Below are 27,665 nucleotides of genomic sequence, written 5' to 3' on the forward strand. Positions count from 1 at the left end.
TGGGGGTGGAGGGCTTATGAACTGCAGTAATGGTACAAAGCGTTACAGGTTACAACAGCCTGTTGCGATGGGTTTGTTGGATATACAACATGACCAAAACTATGTGGCAACAATTTTCACATGTGACACCAGAGTGGTCTGTACTATTTAGTATAACAGAATACGAGAATACAAGACAGGAAGCTGGCATCAATCCGTCTCAGAGTTCATTCATAAATAATCAACAGGAGCCAGGTGTTGAACAGCAAATATGTTAAGTATTACAGAAATAGCACCAATCCGCAAATGTAAGTGACCCGCAAGAGCATTAGAAACAAATAACATTGTCACTCAAGGTACTAATCGTGTCTCATCTAACCTCAAATGTGTATTTCAGCTCTGCTTATGACTCCCATATGATGAATATTACCGGCTTCATTCCTGCTCGGTGACACTGTCACCCTTCAGTGGAGTAAGATTAAAGTGGCTGCTTCTGTTTGTCTCTTCTTCTGGGGGCCTTGAGCAGCTGTGCATCTACACAAGTGTGTGTGTGTGTGTGTGTTTAATGGAGCATTTTCTTTTGATGTTCCATCACTCGGCATGGGCAGCAATGGCAATCTCCATGGCAACAGGCGTGCAAAAGCTGAAAAGATTCCCCTATTTAGTGCATGTGTGTGTGTGTGTGTGTGTGTGTGTGTGTGTGTGTGTGTGTGTGTGTGTGTGTATACATGAGTGTATATGCAAGCTGGTGAATTACTATCAGGTGAGCTTTAAAATGCCAGAGAGCATTTGCACTATTCCCTATAATCTGTATTCTTCTTCTTGTAGTTTAATTAAAATATTCCTGTGAACTAAGTGACTGACTTGATGTTTATGTAACACCAGCAGCATTAAACTGCAGTCTGACTGTTTGCCGAACCATTAAAGCTGCTAACATTGAAATGAACTGTTCCTGAGGCTGTCACTCAAACTCGGGGAGAGTTACTGCGAGCTGCAGATCATGTGACTAATCACCAAACACCACAAATATTGATTCAGCTTAATGAAATGTTTTGGTTCCAAACAAGAAGTTACAAAGACAACCTTCTCTGCAGGTTTCATTTTCACACTGGCCCACACACACTCTGTGAGAAGAGACCGAGGTGTGAAATCAGTGGAAATGTATATCCTCCTTCTTCTTCTTCTTCTTCTTCGCCTGCCTCATGCCCTGCCTACAACTCAAAAGAGATTTTTAGTTGTTGTTTTTTCTCCACATACTGTCGACTATATTGTGTGGTTGTCCTTAAATGATGGACAATGATCGATGTGAAAGGGGTCTCTCGTACTGATGCACCTACAGCCAATTATCACACAAAGCTGCAGCTCAGATTGTCTTTAGAGCAACTCTCAGCTCTTCGGTTACAACAGCTATATTTTGGTTCACACTTACCACCCTCATAGCGCTGTTTTGGCCACATCAGGCGACATTTTTCAGTGAAAACTTTCCTTGAAAAAAAAACAGTGTTCACCACCCGCTCAACAGCAAACAGCCAGACTGAGTTAGCGACTAGCTGGTGAACACAGTGGAGCATTTAGCAGCCAAAAGGGACAGATATTTTTTTCCTCAGCACTTAGTAGGTAAAGAGTGAAAACAGAGCTTTTTATCAGCATAAAAAGGTGAGGATATGTTAATGTATCCACAAGTTGTTTCCACCCCGTAGAACATATTTTTGCAGGTTTAAAACGGCACTATAGAGTATTTTTACATTAACAATGGAAAAAAAAAATACTGTGTCATGTGACAAGTGTTGCTCATTGATGATCATCGCCCAACTGTGCGGTTCCCTTTTACCTCTGCAGAGGATTTTGCTCTTTACGGCTCATTGTTTTGGTTTTAGGGCCTGCAGTTTTACAGTTTTGGTTGGCTCTCACGACCGTGATCAACCTTGTTTAAATGCCAGCACCAAATGGCAGACACACAAGTTAGCCACTATAGCTGCTAAACATAGTTACTGAAGAGTAGGAGAGCAAACCACAGCTAATAGGAGAGTGAATACTGGACTCACAGTGCATTTGTAGAGTGCAGATGAGTGCTAACTGTTTGCTAACACGTTCCCCATATCAGCTTCATAACGTGATATGTCAGCGTTGTGTTTACCGCTCTTAAACTTTAACTGCACAACCTATGAGGAGAAGGTAATGAAGCCACACTGGTTGAAGTATAGGGTCAAGAATTAATTCAACAGGAACATGATGTAGTATAGAATTAATGTTGTTTTTGTTCCTAATGGTGCTTCACTTTCCCTGAATTAAGGCACTTTCACAGAATGAGTGAGCCTGTTAGTCAGGATTCAGTGACCTCATCAATATTCATTTGGCTGAAACGATGGTTTACATAAATTACTAGGAAGATAGTATTTGTCCAACCCTTGACAGTCCCATAATGAGCTCCAGACGTATCGCCGATCGTCATCACTCTAAATTCAATATTAATTCACTCCAATAGATGTGAGCTTTGGGCCTATACCACTAGAGAGAAGAATGATGATGGCCTCAGAAGCTGTTTGGCTTTGACTGCTGCAGTACTTTGGTGTCTTTTGATTTAAAGGAGGTTTAACTGCAGTATTTGCTGTCATTTGTTTTCTCAGTGTTTATGTATTATCTCCAAGAGTTCAAGCCCCAAACTCCCCCGCCAAATATAAAAGTCTGGATCCCGTCAGGAGCAATCAGTATTATCATGTCAGGATCATTAAATTATCATAGATTTTTTTTACAACATGTGCAACGTAATACAAAATTCAAACACCACGGAAAATGAAACTTGAGAATAGAGAAAACTAATCTAATTAAATGACCTTTCCTGAGTCAATTTTATTCTTTCTCAAATACATAACAAAGAAAAACAGACTTGTTTGATTGTTTGATGATTGTTCAGCTTAGCACTTCACATGCAGCTACTGTGCTTTGTGAAAGGAACTTCAGACATTAGCGCTTATTGAAACATAAGCTTATCATATCAGTCTCTCAAAATTATAATTAACTTCAGAAAGATTAATGCATTACGTCAAAAGAAATGGGGGGAAAAAATTCAGAATGAAGGCAATGTACAGGGCTTTAAATGATTTTGTGTAATACTATCCATACAAATCACCTTTAGCTTATTGACACTTAACAGCTAACTAACGTTAGCTAAACTTGGTCGAAAAATCCCCTCTGCTGGCTAATTTAAGAGCTACTTAAATTTACTAAAAAATAAAATACTGCCATGTGTTGCCCAGTTTACATTTCACGACGGTATGAAATCATAGAAGAAGCTACGTGCAAAATAACTCACACAATAATGGTTATTTTGGCTCATTTTGCTTACCTTCCATGTCTGACTCCATTTCCCATGAGCCTCTAGCCCGCAGCGCACTCTGTGACGCACATTTTAGTCGACTGTCAAGAGCACAGCGACCCATACTGACCTGGTGGACGCATTTAAACGCAAAAAAACTCTAAATTGTAGTGCTTTTCAGTGGCAGTTGTCGCGTTTAGTGGCGCAGAGCCTCTCCGTCTGAAATGTGTCTTTCACTGTATGCTGCAGAAACGTCGCTTTACTCATTGTTTATTCCGATATTTCGCTCATAAACCAGCTCGTGTTGTTGCTGGAAAGCTATCCTAGCTAACTTATTTCAAAATGACTCTTCCAACTTTGCACAGCACCGGCGTGCTCTACAGGCGGATTTTATCACAGTTCCCTCAGGACATCAGTCTAGCTTTTGCCTATGGCTCTGGTGTTTTTAAACAGCACGGGACCCACCAAGGTCAAATGGAGGTACGTTGATCTGTTAGCTTACAAACTCTGCTCGTGACAAACCGTAAACTAACGTTAACTCTAACGTTACTACGTCGGCACAGTGACGCTGTTGTCAAGTATTTTCAGACTAAAGGTCCCAAAGTATCTGTCGCAAAGATGTAACATAAAATAATCCAAATATTTTCAGTGCCATAAGCTTTGCTCCACAACACTCTTCACACGTGTAACTATAAGACAATCAATAACTTATTTTGAATTACTGTTTGCTCAGTTTCATTAATTTGGACAACATAACTCACAATATCATCACATCACAATATGAACCTTTATGGAAGTTGATAAACAAGCAGAGTTGAATGTTAGAATTTGAAGCTGTTATCCTATCTCATTGGATAAGAACGTGTAATGTTCTTGTGTTTTGTTTACATTTTTTTGACGTATACAGAAGAACATGCTGGACTTTGTGTTTGCGGTGGACGACCCGGTGACGTGGCACACCATGAATCTGCTGCAGAATCGCAAACACTACTCCATCCTCAAGCTGCTGGGGCCCACTATGATCAGCTCCGTACAAAGTCAACACGGGGCTTCTGTGTACTACAACACACTGGTGCCTGTGGACGGAAAGGTACTTACACTGAAGTCTCAGTAACAGTAATTCACTACATCTCTAGCTACACTTTATGAACTACACACTTTAATGACCTTCTCCTATTCTTCTCAGATAATCAAATATGGTGTGATTAGTACAGAGTCTCTCATAGATGACCTGATGCACTGGAAGACCATGTATGTTGCTGGACGCCTTCACAAACCAGTAAGTCTCATGAATAACTGTTTTTTTTTTTTTTATCAATTAGATTAAACTGAGTGGATTATTTTATTGTGCAACCATCTATGAGACAAACTTTTATTTACAAAGTTATTTAAGATATGTTGAAACAGTGGAATGTATTATTTTATTTTTTTTAAAGACTACAGGACTGTCTTGTTGCACACTCTCGGGACTCTTTAAATATTGACTCCCTATTCAGTTTAATCTTCAGGTTGCACAAATGTACACATTCATGCTTGTGTGTGTGTGTTCATGCGTGTTCCCATGCAGGTAAAGATGCTGCTGCAGAATGAGAATGGAAAGCTCCGAGCTGCTCTGGTGGCCAACCTGAAGAGTGCTGTGACGGCCTCCTTCCTCATGCTGCCGGAGAGCTTCACTGAGGAAGACCTCTTCCTGCAGATAGCTGGTCTTTCTTATGCCGGTAACTAACCCACACGACTCTAAAAAGCCAGATGAAGATTAAACACGTACACGTATATATAAGGCGCATGCATGCTTGGACACAAATGTATGGAATAAGCTGTAGTAATTGCACCGAGATGAGTTGTAGATTTAGATAGGAAAATAATTCCTCTTTTTTTCCCTTTCTCTCCCAATTACACACACACACACACACACACACACACACACACACACACACACACACACGTGAAATTGAAGCAACTGAATTATTGTTGAACCCAACAAATGTTTTCATGCTACAATGTGCTACAGTGTTGCCGTGTAGGTTCCCTACAGAAGCAGAAGGTCATGAGTCATGCATAATGAGTGTTGTATCACATTTTTCACTGGAAACTGAACACCAGAAGGAGTTTAATATCTGTGTGTAATACTGCTATGTTCCTGTTTATATTGTTGTGCTGCTGCAACACCTGGATTTTCCTCTCTTGGGCTCAGTAAAGCGTATATTGTCTCACCTTACTGCAGCAAAGATGGAAAACTGTAAAGCAAATATAATACACTTCAGGGAAAACATTTTGTCTGTGCCTTCTTCTTCAGGGGATTTTAGAATGGTGATCGGAGAAGATAAATCTAAGGTGGCCAACATCGTCAAGGACAACATTCAGCACTTCCGGATTCTGTACAGCAACCTCCTGCGAGACTGCCCTCAAGTGGTCTACAAACCTCAACACGGGAAGCTGGAGGTAACACGCTTAAATGCTCCAAACGCAACACACTTGTGTTGTCTCACTTGATATGGGAGCAACACTAGAGCGCACTGTGTGCTGTATATACAGTTTTCCCCTGTCACTCGTCGTGTGTCATTATTACCTGTGTGTCTCAAAAATCCACGGGTATCAATGTGAGAAATCGCTCTTGATGTTCCATTCCTCATAAGCAAAGTTTGTGGATCTCCAGGCAGTCTGCTGTATAAAGGTGTACTCTACTTCCAACTTGCCCAAATATGTCTGTAATTCTAAATGTAATACCTTGAAACTCTTTCAAGAAAATGGTGACAGAAATATTTAAAAAGAAACACAGATTGCCGTAACTGCCTTAAAATGCGTGTCTGTACTGCCTTTTTAAAGAAAAGGTGTTCCGTGTGTCGCCTTGTCGGTAAACTTGGTAAACACCTGTTTAAACTAACATGAGCACAGCTTTGACCTGATTAGTACACCGTGTGCTCACAGCCTTGGTAGTAAACGTTAGATGGGGTGTGACTGACCTGGCGCTCTGCCCTGTTACCTGCTTTAATACATTATCAACTACTTCAACATGTGCCTCTGTTTGCATATTTAATGGTTTAATATAATAATCCTCTTTCATGTTTACTGCTGTAAGGTATTTAATCTTCTTTTTTTTTTTTTTTAATTATTACTACTATTAAATGTCATCACCACTCCCTGTTATACCAAGGAAATACTCATCACACCATCCTGGAATAACAAGAATAAGTGGTTAGGAGGGTTTTTATGTGTGTATGAGTGACACACTTTGCAGTGAACAGTGCTTTGGGGGAATTGTGCGCTGTGAGTTTTGCATTATGGGAAATACACTTGCGCCCCTTGTACGTCGTTAGACCGTGCGGTAGAAGTCCCGCACACGCGAACCAGCTCCTTCGTACAGAAGTTTCTAACTGGTGTTTTTAAATCTTGAGTGTTTAAAGTCAATATAGTTTCACCCACTCCGATACTTTCTCCTAAACATCATAGTTTTATCATCTTGAGATGTATTTATACAGGCTCCTCACAACAATGCACTTTGTTTATTGGCCTACATTAGTGTCACATGAGACCTGTGGATGCGACAGTGGTGCTCAGCCTATTCTAGGCATCGCTGTTCGTTTATTCTCCTTTGTGTGCCTGCAGGTTGACAAAAGCCCAGAGGGCCAGTTCATCCAGCTGATGGCGTTGCCCCGGACCCTCCAGCAGAGGATCACAAAGCTGGTCGATCCTCCGGGGAAAAACCGAGACGTGGAGGAGATTCTGCTGCAGGTTGCTCAGGACCCAGACTGTGGAGCCGTCGTTCAACAAGGTTCGGACTGACGGATGGGTTTAGTGATGTAGGACAGAAGGACAGGAGGACAGGAAAAGTCATCGCTCTCATTCAAATTCATTCATTCATTAAAATTCACTCCATGCGATCTGAAATAAAGAGCACGTTGGTTTCACAGATCAAGGCTGACATTGTGTAGGGTGAATAATAATGATGGTAGAATTATGCAACAAATGAATAATGTTAGGAATATATTATACCATATTGTCAAGAGATGACCTATCGGTTCATCAGAATCAAACGTGTAGCACAGCTAGTAAATGGCAATTATTTTTTTTGTGATTGTATCGCCTCTATCCACAAGTAGCATATCACAAAATCATATTTCAGAGTGATGAGATGTTAGCCGTTGTATAATTGCATGTTTGCGCATGTTTTTGTTGTTCCTCTTCAGGTATTTCATCTATTGTGAAATCCTCCAGTATAACACAGAGTATCAAAGGCATTGCTACAGCAGGTAGGCACTCTTTGTTTCTTCATTATATATTCTGGAAAACAATCCTACATTCTTCACTGTCAGGCGTTGTTTTGCTCACGCGTTATCCTGTTTTTGCCAAGCGCTACATAGGAAGATTGATACCGCTCTCAAGTCTGTATGGCATATTTATTATTAGTATTAAGACTGGAATCAGGAGGAAACTCACAAATTAACATAATTAACGTGATATCACATTTGTTTAATCCGTACTGGAATCGTGTACATGTAGAAATGATAATTTATGGTTTTATAGGGTGTTTAGTGGATTTTATTAACACAGTCAGGGGAGCTCTTTCCCCCTGTTCCCTGTCTTTGTGCTAAGCTAAGCTAACTGGTTGCTGGCTGTAGCGTCACATCTACTGTACAGACATGAGAGCAGTATCATTTTTCTCATTTACGTAACTCAGAAATAATGTTCTTCTGATATGGTTAATATTCAGTGAACTGTTTTTTCCTCCCCAGGCTTGTGGAAGACGGTCTCGTACAGCTGCAAGAAGCTGAGGAAGATGTGGAAGGGTTGGAGGAGGAAGCCGTCTGTCTCGCAGATGTCCTGATCCTGTCTGTTTACCAGGAATCCGTCTTTCTCTAGAAACTGTCAGCCAGACAACTGACATCCATCTTTTTTGATTTTCACCCTGACACACTGTGGCTGGACGAATCACGCGCTCCCCTCCTGGTTGTATCACTGCACAGCCTCGAGGAAATGAATCGCTGAGCAGGCGTAGGTCTGTGTTTGAATAGTGTTGAACCGTCCGTACAACTGCCCTTTATCACGGGATTCATAAAAGTTGTAGGAAAAAGGGTGACATTTCACGAGCCTGACTGAATTACGGCTGACATTTAATGGTACTACAGACTGGACCTTTCTGCATAATGACTACAGTGACTGGCTGGGGAACTGGCTATCTCTAGAGCCACGGCACTGAATCGGTGTGAGCACAGCATGCAGGAAAGGACCACAAGTATATAAAGAAAATGCTTTGGTGTCTGCTGTCATCTTTTGACCGCGAGTGTGCATTTTTCATGTGAAAGGTCAGATGACCGGCAGCGAAGAGATTGACAATGATATTTCTGAGAGAGCCCTTTATTGAACTCACAGATGTGGACTGGTGTTGCATGTTACACACACACACAGACACACACACACACACACACCCACCCTTATCCCCCTTTTGAATTTCCCCAAGATCTCCAATCTTTGTTCTCTTGACATTTTACCAGCAGTTTTGATGTTTGTACTATAATTATGACAGTGCTCATGAATTAAAAGATAGGATCACATTTATTTTATGATAAAAATGCTGCTCATTATTGCTGTAATGTCATTTAGTTACAAGAGTTGGGATTGATAAACATTTCAATACAACAGCATCCATGATTACTTTGTTTTCAGTTGCATGATTTTTTTTATATATATATATATTTGAATATATTACATTACTCAAATGTTTTTCTTCGCCGATCGTCATAGTACAAGAGTCACTTTATTTGGGCTGTTTTTTTCCTGTTCTCACTATTGGGCCCTTTAATTAGGATTGCCTGACTTTACTAACTGAACCGGCTTAATTCATAAAATATGACGCCTCAGTTTTTTAGAAAATAATGTAACAAATTATTATCACACAACATATTAGATTATCTCTCTTGTTGATACTATTCAGGAGGATTAACTAAGCGAAAACTTGACTGATTAAGTTATTGTAATATTTGTATTACTTTATAGTAAAGAAAAAGTCAATTGTGATATTCATAAACTTTTTTTTTCACTGCCAATGGGTTACCCATACCCAATATGTTGATGTTATAGCAGGTAAAGCACAGGCGTAATTAATGACATTACTAATGTCATTCCATTTATTGTCAGTTGTGTGGTCCTGGTACTGTGCTGTCCATTGGCTCAGTACATAAAGGATCTAAATGTATGTAGAATTTTGCTGCAGAAAAATAAGTTAATCAAATCACTCTGTTTTAATTTCCCCTCTTATAATCTAAAAGTTATTTTAATAAAAAGAATACATTTGAATGTAGTCAGTGCTGTCATAAAGACATACTGGTCCTTCCCTGGTCCATCATAATGCAGTCAGGAGTGAAATTACTTCCTTACTATCACTTGTTTTTGTTCGCCATTACGTCATGAGTCACACTAGAAAATGACTTCAGTTACCTCATGAATAATTTAAAGATAGACTCACAATAACTTCTCTTTTTCACTGGTAATCTATTGCATGTTTTATAATATCTATCTTCAGGACTGTTTTCTGACCACACATAATCCCAGCACAACCGAGAAACTGCTGTTAGTGATGGAAAGTACATTTACAGTTCTACATATCGGAGGGAAATCTTGTATTTTTCCTCCGCTCCATTCGTCTGACAGCTATAGATATTGGTCCTGTTGCAAGTTAAAGTTTTATATACAAGACAAACGATCATTTTACAAAACATAATGTATGAGTGCGGATTACACAACCTAACAGTGTACAAAGTAGCAGAAATGAGCTTCACTGAAACCAGCTACAACGTAAAACGCTGTATACACTGATGCATTTGTAACAAATCCAGTCAATCTGCCTGCATTATATACCTGTGTGTGTGTATATATATATACACCACTATAATGTAATGTATTATAAATACATAAGGCACTTAGAAATGACTGTTTAGCATCTTATTACTGAAATGTAAAATCTCGTTAAATGTTTATATGCTGCTTACGAATGCTAAGTAGGGGACTGCTGTCAGTGTAAACCTTTATACAATATATTTAATATGGACCTTTGATAGGTTTAACAACTAATGGGGTCACACATAAACATTAAACATTAACTTGAGGGTTAACTGCCTTGCACAAAGGCACTTATAAAGTAGCCGTTGAGGACGGGAGAGCTCTCCTTAATCACCTGCTAAATGTTTCACCAGCTCGGAGTAGTAAAGCCTGTGACAGCAGCCTGACTCTCAGAAGGATGTGATGCAATGGGTTATTATCATAATGTATGCTGATATCATCGCTTCGGTCCTCCACCAATCAGCGCGCTTCACTTTCACCACCTGCTAGGAACTGAATTCCATCATTCCAGGCATTCCTGCCGTCCTCCCTCCTCCGTCCCTCCTCCTCCTCCTCTTCCTCGTTTAGCCTACAACCAAGTTTGTCCCGACAGCTCTGCTACTATTGTGTTGTCTCGAATGCGGCACCGCTTAACCGCGGCTTCTGTTTTGTGTCTCTGTGGGATATACCCTATATCTTGTTTTTGTTTATTATTATTTTTTTCCCTGTGTGGATATTATCATACTGGAGGATACCAAGGTGGCGCTTGAAGGAGGTATGTGCTGCTAAACATGAAGTTGTGTCTGACTGACATTGTTTCGCGTTTGTAGGATGAGAGTGCGCTCTTTTCCCCCCCCTTCTCTCCCCCTGGGAGTCAGTTGTTGCGAAATAGTCCGCATGTAAGCGAAAGGCAGCGATGTAAACACGCGCATACGGCCGCACTGAAGTAACATCCGCGTCGTTATATGAGATTTCATTCACGACGTGAAGCGGCACTGGTGGGTTCACGCGTCCCAAACTTTCTCACGTCTAGAGACCCCCTCAAACCGCACGCTTTCCTCCTCGTTCGGGGACATTTAGTTGTGCTTCTACTGTGAATGTGGTGGAAAGAAGTGAAACATAATCACTTTTATTTAAGTAGCAATATGTTTCTTTCGTATTTTGCCTGGATACCTCTTAAAGGGCAGACGAGGAAGAACTGAGTCACGCTGATATAAATACACCACTGGTGAGAATAAAAGTGGACGCACTTGCCACCACCACCACCACTACCACTACTACTACCACTACTACTACTACTACTACTATTATTATTAATAATAATAATAATAATAGTAGTAATCGGTTTCATTAGTGCCCGGGTTGGTCGTAAAAGTGTGTCGCTGTTCTTCACGCACAATGTTGTGTTGGGACGAGCGACAGGACAAACAAACCTGACATGTTTGCAGTTTGGTCTGAAGATTCAGGAAGTGGTTTTATTTAATGATAATCGTCCTTAAAGCGCTGTTTTTCCTTGAGGAATGAGGAGAAATGAGGGAACGGTATCTCAGGAATGCAGAAAGAGGGAAGAGAAGCGCGCTGGAGAGTTTTTCTTCTTCTCCACAAATACCTCACATAGTAAAGTCACACTGGAGGCTCAATACTGGAGGACAAAAATCCCCCCAAAATGCTAAAAGTGCAAAATGCTCTGTAGTCAACATATCACAGGAAGGTCACAATTCATTCTGCAAACTAGAGGACGATAACAGTGAAGAAGTATTCCTACCATTTCTTAAAGAACAACCCTACAAGTTAGAAATACTACAATACAAGTCAACCTTCAATAAAAGTACAGAAGCATTTTTGGCAAAGTGCAATAGGTATCAAAAGTACTCGTTCAGTATGGCCCCTACTACACTAAAAAAGTACAAATAATGTAATATCCGATATTTGTAAATCTAAATCAAGGAAGACTGTATCCTGCTTAGACAAAGTTCCTTCTTAGCTGCTTGCATTAAGAATACGACATTAAACACTGATGCTCCGAAAAGTTTGGCATATGCATAAATGTTTTACATTTTTAATATAACTACGCTATTGATGAAAGTCTCATTTTTGTAACCTGGAGTTCTGGTGTTGGCAGATTTCAAATGTTACCGCTTTATGGGAACAATAGTGATTTCCCCATGCGTTTGCTCTGAATGACTTGTCTTAGTTGTTGTATTAGAAGCCGCTCTCATGCTCAGCACAGTGCCCCCCCCCCCTCCCCTCTGTCCCACAGGCGTCCAAGCATGGAGACACCACTGGATGTCCTGTCAAGAGCCGCGTCATTTGTCCATGCCAGTGAAGAAGAGAGTAAGTTTCACCAGACTTCCAGCTTCCTGCTTGTGTTTGTGTGTCAGCAGTTTTGCTCCCACCCTCTGTGTCTTGCTGTTAAAAGGTGCCCTGTGGACAAACGATTCCAACGATTAGAGTCGTCGTTAGACATCGATGAAGTGCAGCAATATATTGAGCCGTAAGCCTCGGCCCTGTTTTCTGCCGTGAGACAATGGGAGTCTTTGTGCGTTGCAAGCTCGCAGCAGCAGATACACAGGCAAATAAGACCAACCGCACTCAACTGCCATCAGCGCTGCTTTCTTTAACTCGGCCGCTTGCTTGTGTTAACCTGCTCTCCACGGAATCAGGGTGGGGTGGATCTACGTCTCATTATCTGTCTCTACCTCCATGTCAGTGTCTTTCCGTCTCAGCCTATCACTGTCTGTCTCTAACTTTATGTCCGTGTTGCTGTCTTCCTGATAACTCTCCATCTTTCATTCTCTTCTCGGTCTCCCTGCCTCCGTCTTCTTCTTCCGCCTTTTCCTCTCTCCTCCTCTAAATCATGTCTGAGGACTTCTAGTGTTGCTGAAAAAGAATATTCTGGAGGCCTCTCCTCAGCCAGCAGAGTGGCTTCCACTGATAATTGATCTGCGCTGTTTGGAGCTGGACGTTTAGTTTGTTGTTTTTATAATATTCTCTTCTGCTGTTCAGCAGATTGTGTGTGTGTGTCATGTATTTAATAATTGCCCTCTGGCTGTGCAGCACTTAAACCTAATTTGTCGCTCTAGAGGAAAAACAAGCCGGTGGATTTTTTTATATTTTATTATCTGAATTTGTTTTTGTTGTGAAGAAATTTGAAGCTCCTCAATCAGCGGGGAGCACAATTAGAATTTTTAAATGAAAGCCAAATAATGTATGGACTCAATTAAGAGAAATGTTTTAATTTGGTAGAAGTGCAAGCTACATCCATTTCAGTCTGAGTTTTTCAAGCTCCTCATTTTAAAGTCTTTTCACAGAAGCATGCTAATTGATCAACTTAGAATATTCAGTATACTGTATATACAGGAACTTTTCAGATACTCACTCCTGGTCATTGGTGTACTGAGAGAACAGGAGTATTTAGAAAGAGCTTCTGCTGTAACGTCTCCCATGTCACCCGGTTTGTTCCCACAATGCTGCGGCTTAAGTGAGCTTGAATATCAGCTTCCTCGCTCTAGGAGCCCTCCTCCCCTCCTCCCTCGCTCCCCTGCAGTGTTTTTGTTTTTTTTTCCTTTGCGCTGATGTCAGTTTTTGTTGCGGGTCGTGCATGGCCTCTTTGTTCAGAGACAATGCACTCGACCTGCTTCCACAAAGGTGCAGGAGAAATGGGTGAGCCAGCCAACCTACTACGCTGGTCAGCCAACCAGGCCAACGGGCAGCTGAGTCATTAACCTCTGCCTACTTGTTTGCATTTATGATGAGCCTTCGCGCTGCCTGTGCAGCGCTTGATGCCAGAGCACAGAACAGGGAGAGGCTCGGCCCCGCCTTCCCAACAGCCGCTCTAACTAACCAAGGACCAAGTGGGGCTCGTCAGGACCGGTGCTGTGATTCACGACCTCTAGAGCTTAAAATGAAAAGCCCTGTTCAATTTATTTAAACCACACTCCTGCAGATAACCCATCTCTGTTGGAAATGAATTTCTCAGGAAATTACACAAATGTTGTCTTGATGGAAATGGAATTACAGCCCATGAATAATGTATTGGTCCGAGGTCGCTCTGCTTAGTGGAAAATATACTGTAGTAATATCCCAAAATAGAATTGTTGGCCTCGGCCCAGATTAATTAAGGCTGCTTGAATATGAGTGCTTATCTAAAAAAACTGTCTATGTAAAATTTGGACTTTGTAAAACCTTGGGACACACACACACACACACACACACACACACACACACACACACACACACACACAATGCTTGTGATGACAACATCCCCTTTACTTTTACCGTACAGTCTGATACTTTCACTAAAATCTCTTAAAAAACCGTGTCGTCTAACCAACCACTATAATCCGATGAGGAACGAGAGGACGTGATATAAATGTTTATCATTGTTGTTTTTATGCACACATTGGATATAAGCATTAGCATACTTTGTTATTTTCTAGATTGATATGAACATAACAAATAAGTTAAGTTCCCTCCACTTCTGGAACCAAACTAACGACATTACTCACACACACACACACACACACACACACACACATGCACACGCTTCAGTAGGGCTCATCCTTGCTGTCAGTGAGTTTGAAACAAGCTGCCTGTGAACAACACTAATCACAGGGCTTAAGCCAAATAGTCCTGACCTTGAATATACAGTAATTACTCAGGCACTGAAGAAGCAGTGAAGTAATCTGTGCCTTTATATTTAATGGTGAATGTCGGGGGAAAGCTACTTGCTGTCCACCGTCCATAGCAATTTTGGTGGCTACTTGGAAGATGTTGCAGTGCGCTCCACCCTTCCTGGAAGCAAACCTGTATATGAGATCAACCTTAAACAGTCTGGATTGCGCTACAGGCTCAGCTCCAAGGACAGATTGACATATTTAGTTTGTTTGTAGCATTTTTTTAGCGTCATTTCTCTGGTTTTAGTGTGGCTTTAGCAACATTCCCAGTCAGCAGGCTCTGTCCATGCTTGTTGGTGTCTTGGATGATGGATCAAAGCCAGTCTTTTCAAAGAGGACCAGTGGTTTAGGGCTCGACTGAAGAGATGGAATATGGATATTTTGTTTCTGACAGGAACCACAACAAAAGCAGAACTGGTGCCAGGAGAAGGTGGTTGGCTGAGATCTGTATGGTGCCCTCTGCTCTACTTCTGCACATGCATTGATACACATGCTGTTCTCTGAAATCCCGCTTGTTTGTTTTCGAGAAAACACAAATACACACTTTGACAGAATACCCCGTTCATTGTTATAGTTTCCATGGTTTGTTCAAACAACCCAGTCTTTTCCAAGCTCTTGGTGAAGGGAAACCATTAACCATTAAAACCGACCCTTCTATAATGTTCTCTCTTATTCTTGCGCTGAATATTCTGTAGCTTGTGGACAAAAAAAAATCAACACAATTTAATTGAAATAAATAATAACCTTACAGTATTATATATTCTGATATAACAACACCACAAACTTCAGCAGCAAAAATCTACTTAGAGCTGATTCAACATCAGTATCAACAAAGAATGAATATTCTGATCTTAAATGTATCGAATTCATTGCAAGGCTGTCTTTGATTGTGTGATTTGTCCTTTTGTTCCAGTTATTTTGTCTATTTCCAGTACAAATATCAGGTCTTGGGTTGGTGTGAGTAAATCTGGTCATTGCTTACTTGTAAATACTTGATCCCCATTGTTTAAATCTGCTCAACGGCGTGTTGAAATTGAGCTAAATGAACTTCTTTCAGAAATAGACAGCCGGATTTACCATTGATTTACTTCCCAATGTGGAATTGATCAAAATGAGGCAGAGGTGGCACCACAGCCATGGCCTACAGAACCGTATTATATTTTATTTAGCCGTGCTAGTGGCATTGAGGAATCCTATCGACTTAGGTGATCACCTGATATTTAATATAGTGCCATTTTCTGTTAAGTTTCTGTTGTCCAACACTTTGTGTGTCGTGGTAATCAGAAAATGTTAGCATGCTAACAAGCTAAACTGAGATAGTGATGTTTGTTTAACATCATGCCTGCTAATCATCAGCGTGTTAGCATTATTCAAAGCACTGCTGTGCCTAAGTGCAGCCTTGCAGAGCCGTTAGCATGGCTGTTATTTTTATAGGAACATAAATTCACACGTGTGACAGGCACTGAGCGGGTTCACAAAGCTCTCGCTCTGCTTATTGCAAGCAACGGTTATGACTGAGCAACTCGGCTTGAACTGTGACTTCCATCGCTTTTATCTTCGTCTTGTTGGATGGCCTACTGAGGGCAACATCTGGACAGCGTTGTAGTGTCTGTGTTTATCGCTTTTATGTTTATTGAATAGACTTCATGAAATCTGATTTTGACGTGGGCCAGGCGGGCGAGCTGTAATTGAATCTGGTCAATTCGATCATGGAGTCCTAGTCTGTGAGTGTCTTCGGTTGTATATAAATGAACTACTGCAAGCTTGGTTAATCAGACATTTCAAACTTTTTTTTTAAGGGTGCCGTGTTAGTCCGCTCAGTCGAAACTAGTCGAAGCTTGTCGATGCTCGGTGGTGTACAGACACATCAACACTGAAAGGGAAATTGGAGAGCTTGCATCACTTTGTCTAAACCTTGCTGGAGGCAAACAGTATTCTCAGTGGGAGGTAATTTGACCGAGGAGGACTCATGCTTGTGAGTGGGATGGGTTGGGCTTTTTGGGTGCGTGTGGATCTTTTCCAGCAAGGAGTGGGTTTGCCCTCCAGCTTGTCCACGTTTTTGACAGATATTCCTCCGTACTTCCTGTGTGATATGACACAGGTGTTAAGCAGCTAGACATGAATGTGTAAGCATACATATGGGGAGCAGCATGCCTCCATTTCTGTTACTCATCTTCCCTGCGGAGAGCTTCAATTTACACACATGATGTGGTCTTTGGACGTTTTAGTAACCCAGTCAGTCACAACAAAATTATCCTTTTTACAGGACTATTAAAACCATAGGCTGTATACAACATGGGCAAAGTCTCCGTGACGTCACCCACAGGTTTCTGAAGAGCCGTTGCGACGCTCAAAGTCGGCGGTTCCGGCCGTCGCCATCTTGGCAGTGACAACACAGCCTAATTCCCAGCCACTTCAACAAATGGGCAAAGAGGTGGATCATCGATGAAGCCGAGGCGTGCACCTGTCACTAATTATAGATAACTTTAAGAAGAGATAACTTCTTTTGTACCAGGCTGTAAACATATGTATTTCTGCTGCAAACTTGGGCATTTTGACAACTTGCCTTCTTTCTCAGCACCGCAGGTAAAACCAGAACAAGCTGTGTGAGTGGGTTCAACATCTAGGGTAAATAAACAATGTAATAGGAATAGCTTGATAGTTCCTGGAGGACCTGCTGGTTGTTTGGCAACCTCATGATGACAACAAAACTCCTCGAAGTCGCTGCTGCCAGCCAAGAAACAGCCGGGCACATAAAGTGTAAAACCTGTCGTTTCAGGGCAGTGTTTTTTTGTATAAATGAAACGATTAGTTAGTGAGCTTTAGAGGTGCTGTCACGGCGGATTCTTTAATCTTTGGACGGAGGTAGGCTAGCTGTTTCCAGTCTTAATGCTACGCTAAATCAAGCTAACTGCCCTCTGGCTGTTGCTCTATACTGCAAAGATATAAAAGTGGTATCAATCTCAGCAACTAAGCAGCCACAGTGCCACTTTTACTACTTCATACATTAAAAGTAGAAACGGTAAATATTTAAACAAATAATTTAAGCCAAGTAATTTCACATGTCTAGGCCCAGAGTTTGAGAAGGGACTCTTCACACAGTCAAATTTGCCCGGTCTCATTCCCAGGTTATCGAATACCAAATCTTTATCACGCCCTGATACCGATGCACAAGACACCCTTTAGTGTCTGTATGAGACGTACCGGGCTTTCAACTAACTCCAATGTAAACCCATCCGCGTAAATATTAGACGCTCAGAGAAACTGCTGCGGCCCTCCATGATGCTAATATCTATATCTTGACTCTTATATCCGACTAAAAGTTCACGGTAGAAGTCTGCAGCAAATATAACATAGATAATACAAAGGAAATAGTGGAGCACACTGTCATTTAGTGTCGTTGTGTAGTGTGCATGCTGTTGTGTACGTGTGTGTGTGTGTGTGTGAGTATGTAGACGTGTATGCTTTAAAGACTGTGCTCTATTGTCTCAAACACCACCAAGGTTTTACTGCCTATTTTATTGTCGGTGCCCGTTGCTGTTTTATTGATAAATGGGGTACTATGATGTCATTAATTGTTAACAGTGTTTGAGCTATCGCCTGCTATCAGTGTGTATGTGTGTGTGTGTGGGTCAAAGAGTCTGCAGTAGATGACTCTTGGTTATCAGAAAAAGTTTTATGAGTGCGATAACGATGTCGTGATGACTGGGTTAAAGTGATGTACAGACAACGTGCAGGGTAAAACTCGTTAAACTTTAACGGTGACTTCATTGTTACATTCCTGCTCGTTGTGTGTCTAATCTTTTTTTTTTTGTGTCACCACAGAAGACTTTTACAAGAAGTGAGGTATTACTGGCCTCAAAACAGGAGTCGGTGCATGTGGGTGCTCCTAATTGGTTGGGAAAGGGTCAAATGATAAAGCATAACTGGGGCTACACTGTAATTAGCCATGCTGTGGCACTGTGATGGACAGAGTTGAGAACAATCTGCCATTGTGGAATAAAAAACGAAGGAAGAGCAGGAGCTCCTGATGCATTGATAGGCAGAATACTGTGGACCCTCCCCACCAAAAACAACAACAAGATACACCGCTTCATTATGTAATGATCCGATAGTATGGTGGACCCAAATGCAAGACACTGACAAGAGGCAGGTGACGTTGTAGAGGATTTATTGTGAGACCACAGTGAAGGGAGTTGGGGTGAAAGTGATGGTGGAAGACGGACTGTTCAGCGGTGTCGGCAGGCAAAAGTTCTTAACGAAAACATTGGAAACTACTGAAGCGTGAACCACCACAGTAACTGAGACGATGATCTGGTGAGGAGTAGGAGTAAAGCCAGAGTTGATATACTATAAAGTTGATGAGTAGATTGCTGACAGGTGTGTGTGCAGGGCAGGGAGACGTGACGAGCTGATTGATGGCAGGTGTGCAGGTAGACGGCGGGACAGTTGACGTACAAACATTCTACATGACATTTTGCACCTCAAACTTCCTCAGGGTCAAACTCACTTTAACAAATCAGTATGTCTATTCATATTTTTAGTAGTTTGTTTTGAATTTTAACTTTTTTAATCTTTCTGTGTTATTATCGGTGAGTGTTTTTACATATTGGCAAATGACAGAACATGCTCGCTCTTGCTTTGTCCTGATGTGAATATAGTGAAACTGCAGCCTACATACATTACAGCAAGGGTTTGACATTTTTGGTAAATGGGTTATTGAATGCATCAGTCTCTCTCGGGTCGGGTTGTCTGTGCTGCTCATTAGACAATCGTGCTTCTCAAAGCGAGCTTGGTTTGAATGTAAATTACGTGTAAATAAATCTGTTCATTGCTTCTCATTCAAGATGAATGAAAAGCTGGTTGTGGGAAGTGACGGCTTCCCAGTCACTCCTCCTTACCATCAGTCTATCTGTTGTTGTCTTACCCTCCTCCCACATTCATCTCTCCGGTCCTCTAGATAGACTCCCCTCTGCAGTTCAACTCACGCACGCACACACACACACTTACGTCATTGTCCCTGCTTTGCTATCGTCATGGTTTAGTGGGCGGCCATTAGGAATGAAGGGGCAAGGGGCCGCCATGGTCACAGGGTCAAAGTTCAAGTGTCAAAGGGTCACAAGGTTAAATACAATACAACCTTGTTTTTCAAGCATTTCTGTTTTCCACTTCGACTTAAAAAAAGGTATGTTGCTGTTTTCTTCCACATGGATATTTATATACCAGTAATACTTTTACTATCTTTGCTGTTTTCCTTTTTTTTTTTTTTAAACAAGCCAACTGGTTTTTGCACTTTGTCTGATTTCTAAAATAGTTTTGTGTAGCTAGAAAAGACGTTTTTCACCGGCTGTTTGTTGTTCCATCTACAGATTGTTAGAAATGTTCGATATAAACAGTTAACCAAGATCTGATTTGTTGAATTCCCTTGAAAGGCCTTCCTAGTGTGGGTGTAGTAATACAAATGTCTCCTCTGGTACATTTGATGCTTTTCAGCTGATTGCACTTTTTTTTTTTTTTTTTTCAAATACATTATATAACAATACACCCTGCCCTCCCCCGCTGGCTGTTTAATATATAGCTGAAAGTGTACACAAAGATAGGTGGATATCTGGTCTTTTAGTCTAGATCAAGGTTGTCTGAAAAGTCGTCCACCACACTGTACAGGTCAAATTGTTCATACTTTTTTTAACCACTACTTTTCATAGATGGAGCTTCTCACTCCCACCTGTACATCAACATACCTGAGTCAAATAGTCTCGGGTTCAGGGTCCTCATCTGACAAAAGTGATTGCTTCAACTTGTTGTGGCTATGGCTGCTTTTCTTAATATTGGCTAAAATGTTAAATAACTCATGTACCACATTTGCCCTCAGTAAATTCCATGCTTGCTGATCCCAAACCAGCTCTGCTGTCTTAGCGAGGGAACTTTTTCTCAGAGCTGTGCTGACCACACATACTTTGCATGCCTCTCTTTTCGATAGCATTCACCATAGTTACTGAGAATGAAATGAAACCGGATCGCAAAGCCATTCACACAGTTAACCTTTTTTAGTGCTAAAAAAGTGTTCCTGCTGAGACAGACTGAGCTTTAGTGAAATCAGTTGATTTGATTAATGCTCGGCCTCCAGTGATAAAGGTGTGTTGACGACATCTGAGCAGGCCGAGGCTATAATCCAGGCACAGATGCAGAACATGAGTGTGGTAATGGCACAGAGCCTGCTGTCCCACGTAGGATCTGTCTTAGCCAATAAGCCCCTGGGGTCAGATTGTTACCACCTAATTGTTAGCATGACAAGAATGTTATCACAGGGTCCCATTGGCCTGAAAAGCATGGATCATTTTCCAGTACCAGAAATAAGGTCTGTTTCGTGTTATGCATTTCAAATTGCTTGGTCTTCCTTTAATTATTAACAAAACAGACCATACTCACATTTTCATGTCAAAGTTATACAACATCATTTTCCCAAATTGTATTTTATGAATGTTCTGTTCAAACAGGAGTCAGTGCCGTGTACAATAAATATGTTACGCGTTTTCCTGTTACCAATACGAGACATCTGAGTCTCTGCTGCTCTGAAACAATTTGCATCTCACACTCAGATCTGAGTTGTGTTCCAGGCAGTTGCATACTTGTAATAACACACAGTAGATATCCAACCTCACAAATCGCCCGAGCGTGAGAGCGCAGCCACCGCCTGTCTCGTGTTTGTGTTGTAAACAAAATTTGGCAGGCGAGCCATAAGGAGGGAGGGGGATGCGGAAACAGACGGAGAGAGGAAAAAAAGATTTGGAGGAAAGAAGAGGTTCAGGATGGACGTTTAGATATTATTGTTAAATCAACAGAGCAAGGAGTGCAGACTAAAGAGCAGACAACACAATGGTGGCAAATGACAAACAGCTTCACTTTCACACAATCACCTGTTAGCATTGTTTCGGTGGAGTAACCTGATATTTCCTCCTCTGAGAGTCTGTATTTAGGATTTTCATTTTTTTTTTATTCAAACGCTCCCAGGAACTTTGTGCCATGGCGTCTCTGTGCTGCTGTGTAATTCTGTCTCTGAATACGGTGAAGATAATGTAAATGTCTTCACAGAAAGATGAAAATGTGGCTCTTCATCTGGTGGCTTTTGAGAAGCAGGGACATTTAAATGTGCAATCTGATTAAACCGTCCAGGATTTGTAAAAAGTTTGTCTTGAAGAAGGTTAAAAATGTCCGTAACTTGTAACACAGGTCTTTCCTACTCAGGTGTTTGGAAGACATTATTTGTGTAATCAAACCTTTTATAGCCTCAAGGTTTGAGTAAAAGTTACAGTTATGTAACCGCCCTGATAACAAGAGCTGAGCCAAGACTTTTCCGAGGGGATAAACGTCTTCAATGCATTATGTCACCATGTAAACAAAGCCTGTAATAGTGTGGTGGTATTTCAACAGACGGATTCAAGGATTTGACCTTTGATCTCTTCCCGTGTATAAGTTGTTCTTCCACTCTGGCTTGTTAAGGATCGTGTTTATAATAAAGTTTAAGACCAACTTGAGGAACCTACAACTAAGTTTTTCCTCTTTCATTCATTTTCAACAAGCCATAAACATAGTTTAGTTATGTAAACAAATGGAAAGACTGAATTCTAGGAAAGGAAGCAGGAAAAGGTGAGAAAATCAGAAGCGAGTTGGGCTTTCTTTACACTCTCTACCATCATCCTGTGGTCTTTTATTTCGTCAGTGTTTGTGTCACAACAGCGGAGCGTGTTAATGAAGCATTAGAATGAATACCACCTGGCCTGTGTGCTGTTGTTATCCAGACACACCCGCTCCCTGGAGAAGCCCAGACCTGTTCGGAGAGACACACAACACCGCAGGGGATTAGGTAGGTGTGGTAGCGCCTTGGCATGATAGATTAGATAAATAAATAAATAGACATGCAGGAAGTAACGAGGATAATGACAGGAAGGCAGGAACTCTGTCCTGGAGATGAAGAGCAGTTGTATACTCACGCCGCGAAATGAAACCTGGGTGAATGGGTGAGTGCATTAATAGAGCCTGTATCCATTTCATTTTTAAATTAAGTAAAACGCTGCTAATTAAGTGCACCAGAGTAGAAATCAAACTAGACTACCAAGGTCCAACTCAGGCAGTTTATTTTGTAAAAATATAATTTTGACTGATATTGCAATGTTATTTACGATATTAGAGGGAATGATAATTTGTACATCATTATTCAGATTTTCATTGAAATAGCTTATTAAAATGATTATGGTGTTATTTAAAAAAAAGAAGAAGTTTGCATTCAATTACGCGGATACTTTTCTAACAGCGGCAATCACTATAGCTGCAGCCGGGCATCACAATAGAATATCAGCCCCACAGCGAGCTCTTTACTTTTGAGTCATGCTGACGAAGGCAAGATGTGGAAACGGTGATGAGGAAAGGTTATTACCACTGCAGGCCATGTTATTTGTACCGACTTGTCCCTATGGAAGAAAGGTGGAATTTCACCAACTTGTTGTGTAACCATTAATCTCCTTAGTATACTTATTCAATCTTACAGCATGCAAGCCAGAACAAAGACACCCTGTTCAAGACTGTTTCTTCCCTTTTTAAGTCCATTTGAAGTCAAGTGTTCGTGATAATTGCAAGAGAAATGAGCATGTTGTCACTGGGAAACACGTTATGCATCTAGAAGCAAGACTAAGCTAAGCTGATGTGCAGAGGTCTGGCAGACATATGGGGGCACTAGTCTGTTACTGACTGTCTTTCATCCTCCTCTCCAGTAAAGAGAATGATTTCTTGTTTTCAAGTTTAGTGACTTATGAGTTTGTGTTTATGGATGCACTCTGCTTGCCATCTGAACCAGTTGAGCTGTCTAATCACAGCGTTGTGGTTTACACTTCCTCAAAAGTTGGGACATCGACCAATCTGGAACTCCGGAATGCCTTTGCCAATTTTATTTTGACTTCCCGCACACTTGTATGTTCTCACACACAGTACAATGTGAATTGAGCAACAACTTTCAGCTTCAGCCTCTTACTTTTTTTCGATGCACTGCTTTGAGTTCAGCCAATCTGAGTTAGTTGTAATCTGCAGCACCAGCTGTAGTAGAAGCGGTCCCACTGAATGGCCTCTCTGTCTGCACTGAGCCTCGTTGTGTGTGTGTGTGTGTGTGTGTGTGTGTGTGTGTGAACCTGGAAACAATGGGTATCCAATGAGACAGGAGCCGTGTTCCTTAGTTCTGAGCTGCCGTTAGAGGGGGAGGACTGGACGGGAGAGGCCTTTTGTTTATGTGCTTGTGAGTGTATGAGAGAGGAGGGGGGAGGCGTTAAAGATAGGTAGGGTAGGTTAGATGTATGAGAGTGTTCGGGCACACATTCTGTCTTTGTTGGTTTTGTTGTTGTGGCCTGTGTGTAGACGAGAGACCAGGCGGGTAAAACCCTCCGTATAATTAGTCTGTTAATCCAGTTTTGAGCCGTGTTAGAAGTCAGGAGATGCATGTTTTAGTGAGGCCGAGGCCCGCGAGGCAGCCATAACTTTCCCTCTTACTTTGTCCCCTTAAATGTAGTCTACAGAGCTTTAAAAGTACATCCAACTGCCTGAAATCCTTTTCACCTGCTTTGGCTTTCTCATGATTTATTATCACTATACCTTATTCTTTTGATGTATTTGCTCACAGGTATTAAAGAGCTTTGGGTGCAAGACTGAATGAAGGGACAACAATACAGAACTTTCTGAGTCATTTCTATTGCTTTGAGGAAATATTCAATTTTTACTTCAAAGCTGGGTCTTACCTATTAAGAATGCAGTACTTTGTAAGTATTTATTATGTTGACTTCCCATTTCCCCGGTCTTGTGTGTTTTGTGGGTATGTGTCACACGAAAGCACACACATGGAAAATGCGTGTTTGTGTCTGAACTCATGCTCTAAAGCTCAGCCACACCCTGCTCATTATGCTCTCACCCAGAGGAAACTGTCCACACAAACCATGTAACATTCACATTCTATGCATCTATGGTGACGTCTATTTCCTCTTTTCATCCCGTTTGCCTCCTGCTTTATCCACATCGGTCCGCTTTATTGAAGACAGAACCTGGGAATAGCCCATCTTAAGCACCAGAGGGCAGGAGAGAACCACGCTGAGACTGAGGATAGTTACTGGGCCTGGGTAACTTTTCATATCCATTGACATGTACATGGAAGTTTACCCTCCACTTATAGGGCTATAGGCGATTTTCTTTGCACATAGAATATATAAATCAACATTGTTTTTCCTTTTAACATGTTTCGCTTAATGTCCTTATACCCTACCAGAGGGGTAATCTTGGTATTAAATAAAAATCCAACCTTAATCTAATATTATATTCTGTTGAAAGAAGCCTGACAAATAAAAAAAAACAATGTAGATTGCGGGAAACCACCATCTTTGTCAAAAAAGAAGAAACAAATATTACAAGTATCCCCCCTAAACGTTTTTCCGTCCCTCTCTTTTCATCTAACCTTTTATTTGTCTCACCTTCACGCTCTAATAACTTCAAACAAGTTTACACTGACTTATCTATCTTTATATACTTCTCTCCTATCACTATATTAGTCCTGCAGGGACTCACACCCTGCGATAAAGTTATACTAATCTCCTCAATTATCACTTCTATCTTCTTAGAGGGACTTCATGCAGTTACTCAATAACGATACCTTTTTAATATTCTGTGTCAAAACTACAGCATTTAGTCCTTTATTTGAGGCCACTCTTTTTTTTTTTTTTTTATACCTCCCTGGAAAAGTTAACATGGGATGGCTGCAGCGCTTTGGGTGTCCGGATGTGTTTGGAGAGACTGATCTTGCACGTTAAACTTCCCTGATATTTGAGGCGCTCCAGGGATTTATGGAGCATGCCCAGTGCGCTTCTCTCCACTCCAGAGCAAACCGCTGGTGCAGCGCAGCAGTCATACCGAGCATAGCCTGCGTGTCAGTGCAGTCGACTTACAGCTGGCTGTGAGGACAACTGACGCTACTCTTCTCTACTCTTATCACCGCGATACATTTTACCCATATTATTATTATTTTTTTTAAAAGTATCCTTGGCTCGGTGTCAATACTCTTCGGGTTTAATTTTTATTAAAGTGGTTTCTTGAAAACAAAAGTTGGAGGCTGGGCCTTTAGCTTTTTGACCGTCGCTTGAGAGTTGAAGAAGAAGAAGAAGAAGAAGAAGAAGAAGAAGAAGAAGAAAAAGCTGGTCTTTTTTGGGGGGTAAAAACTCGATAAATGCTTCTAACGAAAATGGACCTGTTGAACTACCAGTACCTGGACAAAATGAACAACAACATTGGCATTCTCTGCTACGAAGGTAACGTGAACGGTTTTGGCCGGTTTGTGTTTTTAAAAATACTCGGAAGTGTCCGTTAACGCTGTGAGTTGTAAACGTTAGCGACATGGTGGAGCGAAGTTTTCACTCAACTCACTGAAGCTCACGTTTAGCTGTTACTTTCACGAGCCCTGCAGAGAGAAGTTGTTCCTTTCAACACATGTTGATTAATTGAGTTTTTAACGACTTATGAATATGTAGTTAAATGGGTTATAACCCTTTTCAACTGTTTGAACTTGGTGCTAACATGCTATTGGAAACATTAACTTATATTTCCCATGGAGCGTAGTTTTAACCGTTAGCTACGTAATTTCATGGCTCTCCTCCTGTGGCTGATTCCCTCTATAATACTCATGGTAGTTGCTCAGTTTTCTTCAATTTTCAGAGTTTTTGCTCTCTTATTATTCATATCAAGCTCTTGCATTCCTAACGTTGTGATGTATGTTAAATGTCTGGCTTTAGCTGTATCAGGATGTGACACTATCTCACGTATTGACACGGTGTGTTTATTGATTTGACCCAGTTGTCTATTAGGTAAGGGCTGGTATTTCTCTTTCTCTTCTCTTATTTGCTCTTGTCTTTTTTTAGCATGAGCAGTGCATCATTTCTTGTTATGTCATGAACACACAGAGCAGAAGCTTATTAGCAAAGTGACTGATTATTGGAGAAGTGCAGCTCTTGTCCTGTGCTCTACAGTCAGTGCTCGCATGTAAAATATCATTCTGTCTCTCTGGGGCATTAATACAAGTTGTGTCCTCTGTTCCTGCTTTATATCATACATGCAGAAATCACCTCCAGCACTGAAAAGAAAGTAGTCTACTCAAGTCAGCTTTTTTTTTTGTCATGAACTGCAACAAATACACAGGACCTAGTAGAACAAATGTTAGGATTATTGTTTTAGGCGACTTGGCTAAACATTTTCATTACAAACCGATCTTCTCATCTCCTCTCTCCCTCTCTGCTGTGTATCACCCTGCTTCTCCCACACTGCTGCCGTGCCACAGTTAGCAGCTCTTCTCTACATGTAACATATGAACTTTTAATAGCACTCCTATTAAGACTGTGCGACTGAAAACCCGTTTTGCAGATTTGAGGGAGGGTCACAGAGGCAGTTTGGCAGGTGGCCAAGTGCCATTTTATAGACGAAACATGTCTCTTTTTTTAAGTGGTTGAGCATGTGATTATGGTGTCTGTCAACAGAGCTGTACTTTTGTCTGTTTCAGTGCTTTGTGGGGGGGGGGGAGTGTTGTGTTGCAATTCCTGTTTGACCCAAAATGATTGCTCTTTTAGGCATGTGACTTTTCAAGTTTTGCTCAGGGGTTTTGGGCACACGTGTTACTTTTTGAGAAATTTCAGTGACCGTGAAGATCATTCTTTAGTGCAGCAGATAAGACTGCTCATGGCTTTGGATTGAAGTCAATCAGAAGGGTTTTTTTTGTATCACTGCAAATCATCTTTCTCAGGTGTAATCCTGTCTTTCTCAGTGAAGAAAGTTACAGCAGTGAATATGGGAGGATGCTACTATGG

The 27,665-nt window shown here is 41.2% G+C and overlaps 2 protein-coding genes across 3 annotated transcripts in view; both read left to right on the forward strand.

Moving 5' to 3' along the window:
* The first annotated feature begins 3,410 nt into the window (after positions 1 to 3,410).
* tamm41 (TAM41 mitochondrial translocator assembly and maintenance homolog) lies at positions 3,411 to 8,944 on the forward strand. The gene is made up of 8 exons (XM_068712303.1): positions 3,411 to 3,775; positions 4,203 to 4,385; positions 4,482 to 4,574; positions 4,863 to 5,013; positions 5,592 to 5,737; positions 6,902 to 7,067; positions 7,483 to 7,545; positions 8,029 to 8,944. The coding sequence occupies exons 1-8, from the start codon at positions 3,638 to 3,640 to the stop codon at positions 8,118 to 8,120; spliced, it is 1,032 nt and encodes a 343-aa protein (XP_068568404.1). The 5' UTR covers positions 3,411 to 3,637; the 3' UTR covers positions 8,121 to 8,944.
* Positions 8,945 to 10,735: 1,791 nt separating this feature from the next.
* The window catches only part of vgll4b (vestigial-like family member 4b), a 36,831-nt gene continuing 19,901 nt past the window's right edge, over positions 10,736 to 27,665 (forward strand). Inside the window, exons 1-2 of one of the 2 annotated variants that reach the window (XM_068712309.1) lie at positions 10,736 to 10,886; positions 12,372 to 12,445. In XM_068712309.1, the coding sequence (XP_068568410.1) occupies positions 12,382 to 12,445 (64 nt within the window). In that variant the 5' untranslated portion in view covers positions 10,736 to 10,886; positions 12,372 to 12,381. Of the gene's footprint in view, positions 10,887 to 12,371; positions 12,446 to 25,520; positions 26,121 to 27,665 lie in introns of those variants that run through there. The other variant, XM_068712308.1, reaches the window with a different exon arrangement.

The sequence above is a fragment of the Cebidichthys violaceus genome, unplaced genomic scaffold, assembly GCF_023349555.1.
Source record: "Cebidichthys violaceus isolate CVI_PGR_0920_01 unplaced genomic scaffold, fCebVio1.0.p SCAF_17, whole genome shotgun sequence".
Classification (NCBI taxonomy): domain Eukaryota; kingdom Metazoa; phylum Chordata; class Actinopteri; order Perciformes; family Stichaeidae; genus Cebidichthys; species Cebidichthys violaceus.